Source organism: Saimiri boliviensis, chromosome 4, assembly GCF_048565385.1.
Source record: "Saimiri boliviensis isolate mSaiBol1 chromosome 4, mSaiBol1.pri, whole genome shotgun sequence".
In the NCBI taxonomy this organism is placed as follows: domain Eukaryota; kingdom Metazoa; phylum Chordata; class Mammalia; order Primates; family Cebidae; genus Saimiri; species Saimiri boliviensis.
In genome coordinates, this window is record NC_133452.1 from 58,843,801 (window position 1) to 58,863,240 (window position 19,440).

At 39.0% G+C, this 19,440-nt stretch overlaps 1 protein-coding gene across 5 annotated transcripts in view; it reads left to right on the top strand.

Annotated features, from left to right (window-relative positions):
• CDK19 (cyclin dependent kinase 19) overlaps window positions 1–19,440 on the top strand; it is a 189,103-nt gene that overhangs the window by 70,678 nt on the left and 98,985 nt on the right. For 2 of the 5 annotated variants that reach the window (XM_003935967.4, XM_074397607.1), the window contains one exon: window positions 5,855–5,930. In XM_003935967.4, the coding sequence (XP_003936016.1) occupies window positions 5,855–5,930 (76 nt within the window). Of the gene's footprint in view, window positions 1–1,425; window positions 1,797–5,854; window positions 5,931–19,440 lie in introns of all 5 variants that reach the window. The other 3 variants (XM_074397605.1, XM_074397604.1, XM_074397606.1) reach the window with 3 other exon arrangements.

The window sequence follows — 19,440 nt, forward strand, 5'->3', positions numbered from 1 at the left end:
CTTTAGGATAAAATCTTAGGTTTCCAGGTCTTCATTTAGGTCATGTTATCATTTCTCTGGTTAACAGTGTGGTCATTTGACTGGGAGTGGTGGCTCATGCCTGTAGTCCCAGCACTTTGGGAGGCCAAGTGGGTGGATCACGAGATCAGGAGTTTGAGACAAGCCTCACCAGTATGGTGAAACCCTGTCTCTAATAAAAATACAAAAATTAGCTGAGCATGGTGGTACGTTCCTGTAGTCCCAGCTACTTGGGAGGCTGAGACAGAAGAATCACTTGAACCTGGGAGGTGGAGGTTGCAGCAAATCAAGATCGAGCCACTGCACTCCAGCCTGGGCGACAGAGTGAGTCTCTTTCTCAAAAAAAAAAAAAAAAAAAAAAAAAAAAAGTGTGGTCATTCATATAGTCACCTTCTCTTCACACAGAACAAATGGTTACCAAATTCTTCAGTTCTGACTCAGAAATGTTTTTTGAACCTATTATTTCTTCTCCTCTGCTGATAATCTAATCTAGTCCTTCATCTTCTCTTATCTGGACATTTGACGGCAACCTACCAAATGTTTGCTCTGCCACCTGTTTTTTTTTCTGTAGTTAGCATTGTTATCTTTCTGAGCAAAGATCTGTTAATGTACCTTCCCTGTTCCAAAAACCTTTGACTCTACACTGTTTACGTATCATGTACAAGCTTGTTTGTAGGACTCACGTGGTCTCTTTCTTTACTTTTCTAACCTCATTTCTTGCCCTAGTCATAATGCACCTAGCTGTCCATTTATACTGGATACTAGCTGTTTCTTGAATATGCTTTTGTTGTTTTTTTTTTTATGCCATACTTCTGCCTGGAATTCGCTAACCTCTTGATCCCTTCTCTACCTGGGGAACCCCTCCCTCAAAGGCATGGCTTATGGAGTTACCTTCCTTAAAGCTCGGAATTAATTATTGTTTGCATTCTCTCTGGACTTACACGTATCTTTTGTGGGTGTGGAGCACATCAGGGTGACTTTTATATTTTCTGCCTACTCAGAATCTCTTTCCATGTGGATTATAAACTTCCTGGTATCTATCTCTAATTTGTTCATCCCAAGAGTTTGGCAGTAATGGGATACATAATATAAACTCAGTAGTTGTTAGTTGATATAAAATAATAAAGCTTTTCTGTTTTTACTAGAAACAAAGTAAAAGGTTTTCTGTTCGTTTGAATACTGTAAAATTTTTCCTTCAATCTTGTCTGATTTTGAGTTTTCTTATCTTTCTTTAAAAGATGCTTCTTGTAAATTTTTTTGTCTACTGTAGGTCTTTGGGATCAACATGGCCCAGAGCTGGTCTGGACACCCAGCAGTATTATTGATAGGAGTCAGAGAGCCTTGGGCCAGTCTAACTGTGACTGCAAAAATGGAACTTTGGTTAAACTCTTGTGTTTTTGCATGTAGGCTACTGAATTGTGCTTTACCTTGCTACAGTTGTGTGGAGGCTGGTCACCAAGTTTGGATGTTATTGAAAGGTATAAGACTATCTTTTTCATTAAAACAGGTCCTAATATTTCACTTAAGAGATGTTCCTGCTAGGCTTGCTTCTCTAGACTTGAGAAATTCTTCTCTGAATTACATTTAAATTCTAACACTGAGCTTGATTTTTTATATGAGAGTAAGCTTTCATTTTAAGGTAATGATTTCTATTCTTTGCACAGGTGTGAACTTCTTATATTTTCTACTATCTATAGAATTGTTTGCATCAAGAATTTTCCAGGCCCAGGAGGGTGCAGTGGTGCAGATCTATAATCTCAGCACTTTGGGAGGCCGAGGTGGGTAAATCACTTGAGTTCAGGAGTTCGAGACCAGCCTGGCCAATATGGTGAAACGCCATCTTTACAAAAAAATTACCTGGGTGTGTAATGTGTGCCTTTAGTCCCAGCTACTTGGGAGAGTGAAGTGGGAGGATCACCCGAGGCCATGAAGTCGACAGTTCAGTGAGCCTAGATCATGCCACTGTACTTCAGCCTGGGGGACAGAGCTGTTTAAAAAAAAAGAAAAGGAACATAGTGTCTCAGATGGAAGACCTAATAGAAGCAATCTCTGTCAGATTTATTTTTTCTATTTTGTTGCATAATGTTCACATCAAACAATTGTTTTTCATTGTGACCGCTGAGAGTGAAGTTTTAATTTTTTTTTTTTTTTTTTTTTTTTTGAGACAGAGTTTCGCTCTGTAGCCCAGGCTGGAGTGTAGTAGCGCAATCTTGGCTCACAGCAACCTCCACCTTCCGGTTTCAAGTGATTCTTCTGCCTCAGCTTCCTGAGTAGCTGCGATTATGGGCACCCACCACAACACCCAGATGATTTTTAAATTTTTAGTAGAGATGGGGTTTCACCATGTTGACCAGGCTGGTCTCGAACTCCTACCTCGTGATCTACCTGCCTTGGCCTCCCAAAGTGCTGGGATTACAGGCGTGAACCACCATGCCCAGCCAAGAGAGTAAAGTTTTTATGGTGTTGCTACACATTATAGACATATAGAAGAAACATGTTGATATTTAAAAATTCTATATAGCATTTATCCATATTTATACTACAAATACATGTATTTTTAATTCTTCTGGATGGATTTAGTAAACTTATTAATTTCAATATGCAGTTGCTCTAATCATACTATCTAATATACATGAAAATGTAGAAAACAGTTTCTCAGAAGGCTTTGAAATTGCTTTGTCTATCTTTATGTATTTAGAAATAAAAGTAATTTGGAAATGAAATAGTTTTAAGGAGGAACTATGCTGCCTCTAAAAGCCAGGTTATCATACCAGGGTAACCTAGGCAGGTTCACTTGCTTTTCAGCTATTACGGTGGCTCATGCTTGTAATCCCAGCACTTTGGGAGGCCGAGGCGGTTGGATCATGAGGTCAAGAGATCGAGACCATCCTGGCCAACATGGTGAAACCCCGTCTCTACTTAAAAATACAAAAATTAACTGGGCGTGGTGGTATGCACCTGCAGTCCCAGCTACTCGGGAGGCTGAGGCAGGAGAATTGCTTGAACCCAGGAGGCGGAGATTGCATTGAGCTGAGATTGCGCCACTGCACTCCAGCCTGGCGCCTGGCGACAGAGCTAGACTCTGTCTTGAAAAAAAGAAAATGTTCTTTTATGATATTTAATATTACATGTGCCTGAAACATCTAAGCTGTGAGGTGTGAATTCCTCTACTTGGGGGTACTCCTGGAGAGTGGTACTCACATGGGATGACAGCAATAAAGCTGCCCTGTCTCATGTGCCTAATCACTGAAGTATTTCTGGACGTTGTGTTAAAGGACGCATATTTAGTCTTCAGAATAAGGTATTGGCATATGCCCAAAGATTGGCATTCACATAGTACAGTGCCAAGGAGTACCATATGCCCTCTGGGACCTTGCAACTTCTTCATATGGTGAACCTTAGAGATGCTGCATCATCACTTACCATCTGACAGTTTACAGTGAGAAATAGTAATGATATGTGTACTTTCTTTCATTCTCAATTTAAATGTTGCAAATCTCAAAATTGTAGATTTTTGAGTATTTTCTTAATTTAACAGATGGAAGTTATATTTAAACTTATTAAGTGAAGTAATTACTGGATTTCTTCCTTGTTCCTGTCCACATAATTTAGAGTAAAAGGCCTATGCTCAGTCTCTTCTTTTCAAGCTTTCAAATTCCTTTGACAGCCTGGATGTGAAATTCAAAAGCCATTAATTTGATGTGTTAATTTTGCACTTTTTGACTTACTTCAAAGATCTTATAGTTTCCATAGCAACTATAACCTATCCAGATTGTGTAATATTCTTTACAGTATTAAAAATAAAACTATGCAATTACATGAGCTTCTGGACTACTTTGTCTAGGGGAACTGAGGATTGAAATATTTCTGTTGAAAAAATTATGGTTTCATGTGAAAAAATTTTCAGAAAGCTTTTTTTTTCCTACTCTTAGCAAAGATCTCATTTATTTTTTATTTACAGAAAGCTTTTATAATTTTGTTTCAAGAATATATCAAACAAATATTTAGCAATAGCTACCTGGTAGATAATTTAATTATTAAATGTGTAAAATTTACATTGTAAGCAATGTGTTGAGCTTCTCAGGCACATGTGCTCTTACTCATGTCCCCACAAATACATTGAAGGCACAGGAGGGACACTTGGCTTTGATGACATTCAGTCACCTGTGCTTGTGCTTCTTAGTGGCTTCTGAGTGGTCTGAAAAAGTCTAGTTTTATGTTTGGGAAAAAAAACAGGATGGAGAAAAAGGAAAAAAAAAAAAGATCATTTAAGCTTTCCTTATTTTTTGACTTTGCTCTTTAAAACATGCCTGAGCTATCACAATACTAAAGATTGTTTTAGAAGGTATTTTCAGAGTATCAAATTATTTTGGCTTTTTTTCTCTTTACTGCTAATTCTAATTTAAAAGGCAGTATAATATTAGCACCAAAGTTAGTTGACATAACTTCCTATATCTTAACATAACTATTTTCAATTTTTTGTATTACCTTCAGCATATTTGTAGATGTATGTAGATTTTTATGTAATTTGTGTATTTTCTCAGTAGCATATGGTAAACATTTTCCATGTTTCTAATGACCTTCTAGCTATCATTTTAAAAATTGCATCAGAGTCCATCTTATTAACATATCTAGTAGTTTTCTGTTTGTCAAAATACTGTTTAATTATTTCCTGAATGCTGTATGTTGGAAGAAAAATGGATATAATTTTCAAACTGATTGTGAGGGAAAGTAACCATAACTCAATTATTTGCTGGTAGATGATTGTGAAAATCTTCAAAAGGGATGTAAAATAGTATTTTAAAATGCACATTTTGAATAACCTAAACTGCTCTATCTGTAAGTAAACACAGAATGAAGAAAATTAGGAATAGGGAAGTAGATAGATGTGGCACCGCATTGGCGCTGTATTTGACAAAAACATTATGACGTGGTGCCACCTTACTGAGGCTCTAATACAATCAAAAGACAAAACTTTGAAGGCATGGATTTAACTCCTGTTGTAAGAACAACTCACAATACGAATTATAGTTATGTTCAGCTGGGACCTTTGTGTGGCTGGTTCTGGTGTCAGCACCCTTGAGGACACTTACTGTATTGCACTAGCCACTCATCTCATATTATTAATAATTTAACAGAATGTTTCACTGTTTTTTGAACTGCTATATTCTCTTGGTTAAGCAACTCAGTAACTAATGGGATTTCCCAGAATTCCTAATACTATGTCCGTTGTTTAAAAAAATCCAGTTTAAGTATTGGGTTCTTCCTAGAGTTCTGGGAATGAGATGTTGGTGGCCAGAGCTTTGAAGTCTTTAGAAGGCTTTTGATTGAGGTTGTCGGGCTTTTGAATGTCTTCATCCTAGGTGAGAACCAGTCTGTTTCAGTGGGTTCTCATTCCTATAAATGCTTATACTATGAAATTACTTTAAATGAATCTGGGAGTTTATGTCTGTTAGTTTTTTATAGTGAATGTCTATAACAGAATGCTTTTGTAGATTCCAGATAATTAAGACAGGAGTGGAATTATCTTGCAATATGTTTTGAGTTTATATTTATGCTTGTTTACTCTTTGAAACTAGTGTTGTGTTTAGTATCCTGTTCTGTTTCAATTTTGAATTTTGTGTTTTGGCTCTGTCTGATGTTTTCACTGTAACATGAATTTCTTTTGGTGTTTCATATTTCTGTAGTTGAAATATCAAAAATAATAAGCAATGCATGGCATAGTGAGAGTGTTTACATATCACTGGGAAATTAAGTTTATTTCCATTGTTTTTTAGTTACAATTTTGAGTCTGAAAGTGATATATGGAAAAATAATGTTTTTTGTTTATTTGCAGAAAAGATGAAAAGGAGTATGCATTGAAACAAATTGAAGGCACAGGAATATCCATGTCGGCTTGTAGAGAGATTGCAGTAAGTGGATACAAATACAGTTATTTATTTTATTATTGATATTGAATGATGAATTATTTTAATATGAAAGTTTCATTAATATATACAGTGGATGGTTATTTTATAGATGTTAGTTTAAGAATAGTTTATGTAGAATGAGAAAATCTGCATAAACTTTTTATTTTATTTTTAAATTTTGAGACAGGGTCTCATTTTGTTGCCCAGGCTGGAGTACCCAGGCTGGATCACAGTTCACTGCAGCCTGGACCTCCCAGGCTCAAGTGATCCTCCTGCCTTAGAGTCCCAAGTAGCTGGGATTACAGGCGTGTGTCATCATACCCAGCTAATTTATACATCTTTTTGTAGAGAAGAGGTCTCCTTATGTTGCGTAGGTTGGTGTCAAACTTCTGGGCTCATATGATCCTCTCTCCTTAGCCTCCCAAATTGCTAGAATTACAGGCATTAGCCACCACACCTATACCATAATCTTTTTAGTTGCTTGAAAGTCATCTCTGGTATCTCAGAAATACTGTTCGAAATGATTTAATTAATTACAATCATGATGGAATATTATTTAAATTAATAATTTAATGTCTGTTTTTCTGTAGCTTTAGGACTGATAAAGGTCTTTATAGAGAAAGGGGCCGTACTATTAAATTTTATTCATTTTACATACTATTTCTGAAATATGTGTTATAGTGAGATTTTACTAGTCACCAGAAAATAAGACCATCATAATAATAGGATTATCCCTTAAAAAAATGGTTCCCTGTGTCATACTGGTACATTTAAGAAATGATTACAAGATTACCAAACATTCAGTGAGTGTTTACTAGGTACCAGGCTTACTAAGTGCTTTCAAGTATTCATTTAATTTTTACAACAGCCTGTGAAATAAAATTTTAATATCCCCATTTTACAGATCAAAAAACAGAGGCAAAACTGTAATTATAGCTCAGAAGGCTTACTATTGTATTACCTTATTTTAGTTCTTCAATAAAGGTTGCTAATTAGGGCTTTACCAAAATATCACATCTATTAGAGATGTTTGTTCTAAACTGTTAAATATTTATTTAAATAATTGTTATTTAAAAATTGTTAGATAATTATATTATCCATATCCATTAGGGATTTCTGTCTCTAATTTAATATTACATATATATTGCCCAGAGTTCCATGTTTCTGCTTCACCTACGTGGAAACACTCCTTCATCACCCTTAGTCCTAAGAAATATAGTGCAAAGAACACATGGGGTGGGAAATCTCTAGACCTGGATGTCTGTCTTACCTTAGTAGCTAAGTAGTGATGTGTCCCAGTTTCCTTATCTGTTAAATAAGGGAACTATTAGGACTCTTGTAATCATACCTTCTTTTATTGTAGAATGGGAGCCTCTCCCTGGGCTGTGCATTCTTCGAGAGGCAGATCTTGTCTTTTTATCTCTAGTTCCTACCATAGTATCTGACACAGCAAGTGTGCCATAAACATTTCTTGAATAAATAAATGAATGAACCAGAATAAAAAATTCTACCAGTGATCTATGTGTCTAAGTTTGTGTTACTTTTATTTAAAAAAATTTTTTTTAGAGACAGAGTCTTGCTCTGTCACCCAGGCTGGAGTGCAGCGGCTTAATCATAGCTCACTATAACCTTGAACTCTTGGCCTCAAGCAGTCCTCCTGCGTTGGCCTCCCAAAGTCCTGGGATTGCAGGTGTGAGCTACCATGCTTGGCCCTAGGTTTGTTTTAGAATGCAAATTTATTATTTGAAAAAATTCTAATTTGGTCATTTTTCCGTTGATTATAAAGAGGTATTTGTGGCTCACACCTATAATTATAATCCCAGCACTTTGGGAGGCTGAGGTGGGTGGATCACCTGAGGTCAGGAGTTGGAGATCAGTCTGACCAATATGGCAAAACTCTGTCTCTACTGAAAATACAAAAATTAGCTGGGTGTGGTAGCATTCGCCTGTAGTCCCAGTTACTCAGGAGGCTGAGACAGGAGAATTGCTTGAACCAGGGAGGTGGAGGTTGCAGTGAGCCAAGATTGTGCCACTGCACTCCAGCCTGGGTGACAGAGGGAGACTCTGTCTCAAAAAAAAAAAGGGAGGGGTAGGTATTTGTAATATTTTACCAGATAAACATTTGGTAAGTGATTTTTCAGATTTTAAAATCCTTACATGTTATTGTGTCAACCAATAAGAATATTATTGGTGTGCTATTTTCCTATATCAGAGTACCATAATTCAGAATAGCATTTTCAGCCTTACCTTCCATGAATTATTAAATAGCTGAAATGTTAGGTGTTGATTAATAGGAAATGATAACCCAATTGTAAATGTCCTTTTTGAAACAGAGACTTCTGTGTGCCAAGGAGTCATGAGTGTGTGTGTTATAAATTTGGAATGTGATGGAGAACCTTAACTCTTGAAATCTGATACAACCTTCATTTTTTTTTTTCTTTTGAAGACAGAATCTTGCTCTGTCACCCAGGCTGGAGTGCAGTGGCACAATTGCAGCTTACTGCAACTTCTGCCCTCTGGGTTCAAACAATTCTCCTGCCTCAGCCTCCTGAGTAACTGGGATTACAGGCGCGCACTACCATGTCTGGCTAATTTTTGTATTTTTAGTAGAGATGGGCTTTCACCAGATTGGCCAGGCTGGTCTTGAACTCCTGACCTCTGGTGATCCACCCACCCACCTCAGCCTCCCAAAGTGCTGCTATTACAGGCATGAGTCACCACTCCCACCCATAGCCTTCATATTCTTATTGAGAGTTTGCCTAATAGAACTTTAGAAAGTATGCAGTTTCTAGATTGAATTAACCTCAACATGATAGGGATTTTCACACAAGTTTAGTGTGGATGGTGCTGCACAGTGGCTGTGCACATACATCTATATATTAAGCCCATTAACACAATTTTATAATTAGTGTTTTATGCATTTGTCCTTTACATCATATTGAAGAAAAGAGTTACAGACAAAAATACATTTGTGCTTTCTTTTCTCTTTACCTATGTCATTATTTTTACTGGTGTTCTTAATTTTTTGTGTGGATTTGAGCTACTGTGTAGAGAGCTCTTTCATTTTAGCTGAAAGCCTCCTGTTAGTATTTTTTGTAGATCGTGTATGCTAGCAATGAATTCTTCCAGTTTTTGTATCTGGGAATGTCTTAATTCCTTTTCTGTCTTTACCCAGGTCTCCTTGATTTTTGCAGTGTTAGTTCTGTTGGATGTAGAATTCTTGGTTGATAGTCTTTTCTTTCACACTTTGACTGTGCCATCTCTGCATTCTGGCCTTCATGGTTTCTGATGAGAAATCAGTTGTTAATCTTGAGAATCCCTTGTCTATGAAGAGGTCCCCCGGACCCCTTTGCTGATTTCGAGATTCTGTTTTTGTCTTTGGCTTTGACGGTTTGACTATGATGTGTCTTGGTGTGGATCTCTGAGTTATCTTACCTGGAATTTGTTGAGCTCCTTGGATGTGTAGATTAATGTTTTTCATCCAATTTGGGAAGTTTTCAGTCATCATTTAAAAAAAATTATTTTAATTTACTTTGTTTGAGACAGTATCTCACTCTGTTGCCCAGGCTGCAGTACAGTGGCATAATCATGCTCACTGCAGCCTTGACCTGCTGAGCTTAAGCAATCTTACCACCTTAGCCACCCAAGTAGCTGGGACTACAGGCATGTACCACCATGCTCAGTTAATGTGTGTGTGTGTGTGTGTGTGTGTGTGTGTGTGTGTGTGTGTTTTAATTTTTAAAATCTTTTGTAAAGATGAGGTCTTACTATGTTGCCCAGGCTGGTCTCAAACTCTTGAGCTCAAGTGATCCTCCTTCCTCAGCCTCCAAAAGTGCTAGGATGACATGTGTGAGCCACGGCACCCCACCACAGCCAGCATTTCTTCTCATAATGTTTGTTTCCTTTCCTTTGTTCTCCTTTTGCAGCTCTCATTCTACATATGTTTATAAGCTTGATGGTATACCATCTGCTCCAAGGCTGTGTTCATTTTTCATCATTCTTTTTGTTGGTCAGACTGGATACTCTTAATTGTCTGTCTTTAAGTTTGCTGATTCTTTTTTCTGCTGTTGAGCCACTCTGGTGAAATTTTCGTTTTAGTTACTATTTGTTTAGTTTTCCTGGCGATGGGGTGGAAGGACAGAGTATGTAAGGGAATTGAGAGTCAGAGAGGCGAAGAGGGACTGATAGATCGGAGAGACTGGAGACAACACCATAAAGAGTAGATAGAGCTTGTTGTCTGTCGTCTTCCTTCTATAGACCATTACGTAACGCCTGGTATTTTCTAGTTCGCATAGGCACACATAGCTGAGAGGATTTTAAGGCGGAAATAATTAGGAGTGAACATTTCACTCATTACTTTAAAACTTGGGACTATGACTGCAGAATAACTGTTGAGATTATAATTGGATGCTGGAAAAATAAGCTAAAAGAACTTGTAATCATGGAACAAACTTGGAAGAAGTACAAGTGTACAGAAAGTAAAAAAGTATTAGAATGAAATGTGTTATATTACCTCAAGTCTCACTAAAAGAGTATCACATCACATTTTAATTTCATTTGAACCTTATTGACCAAAAGGTAGTTATAACTTCATACCTTTGTACAGTGCTTTACACTTTACATTTTGCCACAACAGGGAGTAATTCTGGGTGATTAAAATACCAGAAACATGTGAACATCAGCAATTTTTGTCTGGGATTATAGGGAAGTTCTAATATAAACTATTACATTTGTGGCCTCTGTAATCTTAAGGTTAGTAGGTTGAAAATATGATAAATACCATTAATTCAAATTCCATTAATTTGTTTTATGATTATGAGATTAAAATATATTTGTCATAAAATTAGCAGACAATATATAAAAAGGCTGGTAAACTGGGCATGGTGGCTCATGCCTGTAATCCCAGCACTTTGGGAGGCTGAGGCAGGTGGATCACCTGAGGCTGGGAGTTTGAGACCAGCCTGACCAACATGGAGAAACTCCATCTTTACTAAAAACACAAAATTAGCCAGACATGGTGGCACATGCTTGTAATCCCAGCTACTTGGGAGGCTGAGGCAGGAGAATCACTTGAACCTGGGAGGTGGAGGCTGTGGTGAGCCAAGATCACGCCATTGCACTCCAGCCCGGGCAACTAGAGAGAAACTCTGTCCCCCCACAAAAAAAAAGGCTGGTAAAAGCATCTGTTATGCCAACACTCAGAAGTGGTCATTATTACTGTTTTTTGTATATTCTTCTAGACTTTTTTCTTTGCAAAAATACAGAGAATTTCCCCCCCACAAGACCAGAGAGTTCATTAATTTTCATGAAATATAATTTAATCTGGAATAATACAAATATAAATTTTAAATTTATTAATCATTCTAGGTTTTATAGGCTATAAAGATTATATTACCCTCGAGTCTAGGTGTGTGGCTCCCACCTGTAATCCCAGCACTTTGAAAGGCTGAGGTGGGATGATCGCTTGAGGCTAAGAGTTTGAGACCAGTCTAGATAACATTGTGAGACCCTGTCTCTATAATAATAATAATAATAATAATATAATAATAATAATTCGTGGGGCATAGTGGCACTCACCTATAGTCCTAGCTACTTGGGAGGCTGAGGTGGGAGGATTGCTTGAGCCCAGGCATTAGAGGGTACAGTGAGTTACGATTGCACCACTGCACTTCAGCCTGGGTGACAGAGCGAGAATCTCAAAAAAATACATATATAATGCAATAAAAATATTACTCCTGAGTACTTCTAACAACATTGAGATGTTTCCAAATGAAGTGAAGAGCTGTTGACAGGAAAATTAAGAGGGAGGTAGGGTGAAGGGCATAGGTTGAGGAGATGTCTTAGTCTATTTGGGCTGCCATAACAAAATACCACAGACACCTATTTCTAACAATTCTGGAGGTTGGGAAGTCCAAGATCAAGGCCCATTCAGTGTCTGGGGCTCTTCCTGATTCACAGATGGACAGCCATGTTCTCCCTGTGTTTCCACATGGTAGAAAGGCAACCGTCTCTCTCGGCTCTCTTTTATAGGGGAACTAATTCAATTCATGAGGGCTCTATCCTCATGACCCAGTCACCTCCCAGAGGCCTCATGTCCTAATGTCATCACTTTGGTTGGGGGTTGGGATTTCAGCATATGAATTTGGGAGGGCAAGGGGCATAAACATTCAGTTTATTGAGGGGGAAGAGAAATAGGGAAATACTGACTTCCTGTAGACTGCCGCCTCCCTCAGCTCTGGCTTGGGTTGCTGATTAGCCACCACTCCCTCATTCACCTCTGCTCAATTATTTCTCGTGTATAAATCCATCAGCATCCTAGCACTGCTGCTTCTATGGTGAGAGGCAGGATCGGCTGAAAGGGAGTGTTATCTGCATTTCTTCCACAGAGTGCCCAGCAGGCAGGGTGGAGTGGAGCGGCAGGTAGAGAACTTTGCCACTCTTTCTTGTCTTCTCTTGCCACCATGGTGATGTAGCAGGTGCTTTGTAAACTTTGGTGGAATGCTTGGAACTTTCCTCTTGGCATAAAACAATAAGCCTTTGCTTTTTCAAACTTATGAAGTGGAATTGATAGAATGTGTGTTTGCTGAGGAGTCCTCTGAGAAAAACTCTAAAATGTCTATTAGCCAAGGCTCTAATTCTCATTAATTTAATTTCACCAACCTTAAAATTACTTTGTTAATTTTTTCTTTCTTTCTTTTTTTTTTTTTTTTTGAGACAGAGTTTTGCAGGCGCCAGGCTGGAGTGCAGTGGCTTGATCTCGGCTCACTGCAACCTCCTCCTCCTGGGTTCAAGCAATTCTCCTGCCTCAGCCTCCCGAGTAGCTGGGACTACAGGGGCACGCCATCACACCCAGCTAATTTTTGATTTTTTTGGGGGGGTCTTTCTGTTTTTTTCCTTTTTGTGGAGAATGGGGTCTTGCTATATTGCCCAGGCAGGTCTTGAACTCCTGGGCTCAAGCTATCCTCCCGCCTCTGCCTCCCTAAGAGCTGGGATTACAGGTGTGAGCCACAGTGCCTGGCCAAATTTTTGTATTTTTAGTAGAGATGGGGTTTCACCATGTTGGCCAGGATGGTCTCGATATCTTGACTTCGTGGTCCACCCACGTCTGCCTTCCAAAGTGCTGGGATTACAGGTGTGAGCCACTATGCCCAGCCTATTAAATTTTATGTATTGCAACTTGAGAAGTATCTATTCAGTTTTATTAAAATTATTTAATTATATCATCTCAGTTGTTTTTTTATGTTTTATTTATTTGATTGTCTCACTCTGTTGCCCAGGCTGGAGTGCAGTGGCCTGATCTTGGCTCACTGAAACTTCTGCCTGCCAGGTTCAAGAGACTCTCCTGCCTCAGCCTCCTGAGTAGCTGGGATTACAGGCATGTGCCATCATGCCTGGCTACCTTTTTTTTTTTTTTTTTGTACTTTTCGTAGAGATGGGGTTTCACCATGTTCGCCAGGCTGGTCTCAAACTCCTGACCTCACGTGGTCTGGCCACCTTGGCCTTCCAAAATGCTGTGATTACAGATGTGAGCTGCCACTCAGCTTGTTTTCATGTTTTACACTGAGTGTAAGTTTCTTTTTCTTTAAAATATGCATTCAAGCCAGACATGGTGGCTCACGCCTGTAATCCCAGCACTTTCGGAGGCTGAGGGCGGTGGGCAGATCACCTGGGGTCGGGAGTTCAAGACTAGCCTGACCAACATGGAGAAACCCCATCTCTACTAAAAATACAAAAAATTAGTTGGGTGTGGTGGCACATGCCTACAATCCCAGCTACTTGGGAGGCTGAGGCAGGAGAATCACCTAAACCTGGGAGGCGGAGGTTGTGGTGAGCTGAGTTCTCGACATTGCATTCCAGACTGGATGACAAGAGCAAAACTCCGTCTCAAAAAAAAAAAAAAAAAAAAAAATGCTCCCAATTTTATGAAGGTATAGATTAGTGGAAATTGATGTGTGAATCAAGTATTTTACCTTTTCTGTGAAAGGAACAAAATCTTTAGTATTGAGATTTTTTTAAAGAACACAAAGTAGAAGTTGTTTTTTTTTTTTTTTTGCAGACTTTTAATGTGATGTTCTGTAACAATTATTTTCTTTGAAAGTTTGGCATGATTTTTAAGAGAATAGAACTAAATAAATTATATGTGAAATTGCCCTTGAGCAAGATCTGTTCTTTGATGTAATCCTTATGTTTTTCTTACAAACAAACAAAAATTTTACTTTTCAAGTTGAAGACTCAGCATGGATATTTCCTTATGAAAAATGTTTTTTCCTTGCAATGTATGATGATAGTTAATATTTTTCTCAAATATATATTTAGCTTCCTTGGGAAAATAAAGACTTTCTGCCAACTCCTATAGTTAAAAATGAAATCTTGTAAGAGTTTTGGATTGAAGTTTGCTATTATTGTAGGAGGATTCCGGGAAGCTAATTCAAGGTCAGTGCATAGGAAGGAACTACACTGTAGCATTTTAAATTTCCTTTTAAGACCTGAAGAGGTACAAGGAGGCAGCCAGCAGATAGAAACTCCAGTCCTATGGTATATTTGTCTCTTGTGTGTTCTACTATGTCTGTTAAGCCATGAGTCTACTGAAAGGGGTGTGTTTGTGTGTGTGTGTGTGTGTGTGTGTGTGTGTGTGTGTGTGTATGTACACCTGTTGGGCTATATTTTAAGCTACTGTATGTTTCCTGTGAGAAGACTAAGTGACAGATCTTCGTATTGTCAGAAGGTGATTTAAATACCCATTGTTGCCAGTAGTAGAAAAGAGATGGGCCATACACGTTTATGGGGTCTTGTTCCTTCTCACTTTCATGTTACTCACTTTTGTGAGAAGGAACACTTTGAAAGATACCAGCTTTGCTCATCAGTTTCTAATGTGTGTGTGTGTTCGTGTGTGTGTTATGTAAGGGAAGATGGGATGGTGTGGTAACACAAGTCATAAATGTAGCTGAAAACGTTTCCATTTCTGCCACTCTAGGGGATAGACTAGTTAGCTGTTAGCACAACCTTTAGGCTCTTGTGGTAGCTGCAACTGCCTTCCTTCCATGAAGAATTGGTGGGTTATGATGGAAAAGCTGGCTTTCTGCTGTGTCGGTATCTCTCCCTACTAAGTAGACAAATCTTAGATCTTAGGGAGATCTAAGGTCTTTCTATTTTTAGTTCTTTTATATTTTTAGTTTTCCTAAAAACATAAAAATTATCAATTTAATATTCCTGCTCTAAGCAGTTAGGTTTAATTGGCTATTAATTCCCTATTTTTAGTTTTTATTTTTCTCTTGAATAATATTTAAGCAAAGTTGTGCCAGTGATATAAATGCAGAGTGAAAAACTGAAAATAATGCTGATACTGGTATGTGAGGGGCTTGGCTCAGAGCCTGAATATAAATGTCCAGTAAATGGTGCTGGTTCTTGTTGTTGGTATTATTATTGGTAATAACTTTTTCCTATTTAAACTCTAAGCAAAGAAAATATCTCAACTTGTTTTCACTGTGGTCAAAAATAAATTATTCTTAAGACCATAAATTTCATTTTAGAATGTGTTCTTTTAGAAGATACTAAACAATAAAATTTAACATAAACTTAGTAATCCTAGATTAAAAATAGGAGATTGAAGTGGTAAAAGAAAAAAAAAATTTTAATATGGCTTTGGCTTCAGATTGTAAGGTGGGAAGGAACTTGAACTTTGGATTCAGATAGACTTGGGGTTGTACCTGGATTCCACTATTATTCCTGGACATCTTTGGCAAATTACTGTTAGTACCTGGACCTATTTGCTAGGTAGCGATAGAGATGAGGATTTTAAAGAGGAATCAGGTATGTTTTGATTTGCTGGTAAGGCTGGCACTGCTGAGGGAGCAGGCCGTGCAGTAGTTCACAGGTTCCTCAGATTCTCACAATCTCTTTCCTTGCTAAAGTTCGGGGTCGTTCTCAGCTCCACCCTGTCACCACAATGTCAACTGAATCTCATGAAATGTTTTAGCAAAGCATTTCTTTCCAAAAATGTTTAAAAATCTGGCCGGGCGCGGTGGCTCAAGCCTGTAATCCCAGCACTTTGGGAGGCTGAGGCGGGTGGATTACAAGGTCAAGAGATCGAGACCATCCTGGTCAACATGGTGAAACCCCGTCTCTACTAAAAATACTGAAAATTAGCTGGGCATGGTGGCGCGTGCCTGTAATCCCAGCTACTCAGGAGGCTGAGGCAGGAGAATTGCCTGAACCCAGGAGGCGGAGGTTGCGGTGAGCCGGGATCGCGCCATTGCACTCCAGCCTGGGCAACAAGAGCGAAACTCCGTCTCAAAAAAAAAAAAAAAAAAAAAAAATCTTCTGAGTTACTAAGAGGAAGTGGTTGCCTGTGAGAGCAGAGTCTTCCTCTTGCATATATTTTAGTGATATATACTATATATAAACTCTTGGATTATAATATGGATGAGTTCTACTTTTATTCTAGTTTGTTCTTCAGGCTACTTATTCTGCTTAATTTAGTTTTGGAATTAAATATCCTTCTCAGTCTGTGCAATCTGTTTTTTAGTTTCTTGATTTAAAGAATTATTAATCCCATAAGCAATTATCAATAGAATTTAATTTCTGTGAATCTTAGTTTCTTCATGTCTCAAATGGGGGATTTTTGGCATAGTTTCACTGTGACTTCATGAAGTTTAGTTCAGAGTTTGTATCTAATATATTCACTATCGAATCCTTGGAATCTACAGTGCTTGGAACAAAGTGGGCTTTTTTTTTTTGAGACGGAGTTTTGCTCTTGTTGCCCAGGCTGGAGGGCAATGGCGTAATCTAGGCTTACTGCAAGCAATTCTCCTGCCTCATCCTCCTGAGTAATTGGGATTGCAGGCATGCACTACCATGCCCGGCTAATTTTGTGTTTTTAGTAGAGGTGGGGTTTCTCTGTGTTGGTCAGGCTGGTCTCAAACTCCTGACCTCAGGTGATCTGCCCACCTCAGCCTCCCAGAGTGCTGGGATTACAGGCGTGAGTCGCTGTGCTCGGCCTCAAAGTGGGATCTTTTTTTTTTTTTTTTTTTTTTTTTTTTTTTTTTTTTTGGTGAGATGGAGTCTCACTGTGTTGCCTGGGCTGGAGTGCGGTGGCGCAATCTTGGCAACCTCTGCCTCCCAGGTTCAAGCGATTCTTCTGCCTCAGCCCTCCGAGTAGCTGGGACTGCGGGTGTCTGCCACCATGTCTGGCTAATTATTTTGCATTTTTAGTAGAGACGGGATTTCACTATGTTGGCCAGGCTGGTCTTGAACTCTTGACCTTGAGATCCACTCGCCTTGGCCTCCCAAAGTGCTGAGATTACAGGTGTGAGCCACTGTACCTGGCCAAAATAGGCTCTTAATAATTTGTTAAATAAATGCAAGAGTTTATTTGAAATTGTTATTTTAACAATATTAGTAGCATTATAAGACTGTTATATTCTGACAAAGTTTTTTTTTTGTAGTAGAAGATTTTAAACTTTCTGTTCAGGCATATTCTTATTTGAAATATAAAATTAAATTTTGTCTGCTGGGTATGGTGGCTCATGCCTGTGAACCCAGCAGTTTGGGAGGCTGAGGCAGGAGGATCGCTTGAGCTCAGGAGTTTGAGACCAGCCTGGGCAAAATAGCAAGACCCAGTCTCATAAAAGAAAACATTAAAAAATAAATTTTGTGGACTCTTTCTTTGTATTATCTAAAATTTTTGATCCATTCTGATTTTCCATTTCATAACCATTTATGATTTAATGAATAAGAGGTGGAAAATAATCGTTTGAATATAAATTTCTTGGATAGGAATTTGAGGCCATTACTAATTACTTGAATAGTATTTACTATTGTACAAATTACAGTGTAAGTTTCCATATTTAATTTTAATGACCAGTCATGTAGTATTAAAATAACCAGTTAGACTCTTCCATGAGAGAGACTGGTAAAGGTCCAGTGCTATTATATTTTTCTTTTCTAAAAATTGAGATATAATTCACATATCATCAAATTCATCATTTTAAGGTATATAATCCATTGTTTTTTAGTGTTTTCACATGTTGTTCAGCTATCACCACTGTCTCATTTTAGAACATTTTCGTCATCCCACAAAGAAACTCTGTACCCAGTAGTAGTCATTTGCCATTACCCTTCCCCTCCCCACCTCAGCTCTTGGCAACCAGTAATCCAAATCTACTTTCTGCCTCTATGGATTTGCCGATTCAGTATTCTCTTTCAATTAGCCTGTTTCCAGCATCATCACAGCCAGTGATCCCACACTGAAGGTATGAAGATTGTTTCTCCTTGAGTCATTCTATAATCCAGTGATTTTCACATGTTATGGCCCTGTTAAAAACCTGGGGATCTTGTTAAAATGCAGATTCTGGCCGGGTGCGGTGGCTTACACCTGTAATCCCAGCACTTTGGGAGGCCGAAGCGGGCAGATCATGAGGTCAAGAGTTCGAGACCATCCTGGCCAACATAGTGAAACCCTGTCTCTACTAAAAATACAAAAAAAACTAGCTGGGTGTGGTGATGTGCACCTGTAGTCCCAGTTACTCGGGAGACTGAGGCAGGAGGTTTGCTTGAACCGGGGAGGCGGAGGTTGCAGTGAGCCAAGGTCGTGCCACTGCACTCCAGCCTGGCACCTGGTGACGGAATGAGACTCTATCTCAAAAAAAAAAAAAAAAAAAAAAAGGCCAGGTGCAGTGGCTCAAGCCTGTAATCCCAGCACTTTGGGAGGCCGAGGTGGGTGGATCACGAGGTCAAGAGATCGAGACCATTCTGGTCAACATGGTGAAACCCCGTCTCTACTAAAAATACAAAAAATTAGCTGGGCATGGTGGCGTGTGCCTGTAATCCCAGCTACTCAGGAGGCTGAGGCAGGAGAATTGCCTGAACCCAGGAGGCAGAGGTTGCGGTGAGCCGAGATCGCAACAAGAGTGAAACTCTGTCTCAACAACAACAAAAAAAAACCAAAAAACAAAACAAAACAAAAAAAAAACCAGATTCTTATTCAGTAGGCTTGTAGAAGAGCCTGATATTCTAAATTTCTTTTTTTTTTTTTCTTTTTTTTTTTTCTTTTTTTTTTTTTTGTTGAGACGGAGTTTCACTCATGTCGCCCAAGCTGTAGTACAGTGGCGTCATCTCGGCTCACTGCAGCCTCTGCCTCCCAGGTTCAGGTAATTCTCCTGCCTAGCTGGGATTAACAGGTGCCCACCACCATGCCTGCCTGGTTAATTTTTGTATTTTTTTTTTTTGAGACGGAGTTTCGCTCTTGTTACCCAGGCTGGAGTGCAATGGCGCGATCTCGGCTCACTGCAACTTCCGCCTCCTGGGCTCAGGCAATTCTCCTGCCTCAGCCTCCTGAGTAGCTGGGATTACAGGCACGCGCCACCACACCCAGCTGTTTTTTTGTATTTTTGGTAGAGATGGGGTTTCACCATGTTGACCAGGATGGTCTTGATCTCTCGACCTCGTGATCCACCCGCCTCGGCCTCCCAAAGTGCTGGGATTACAGGCTTGAGCCACCGCGCCCGGCCACAGA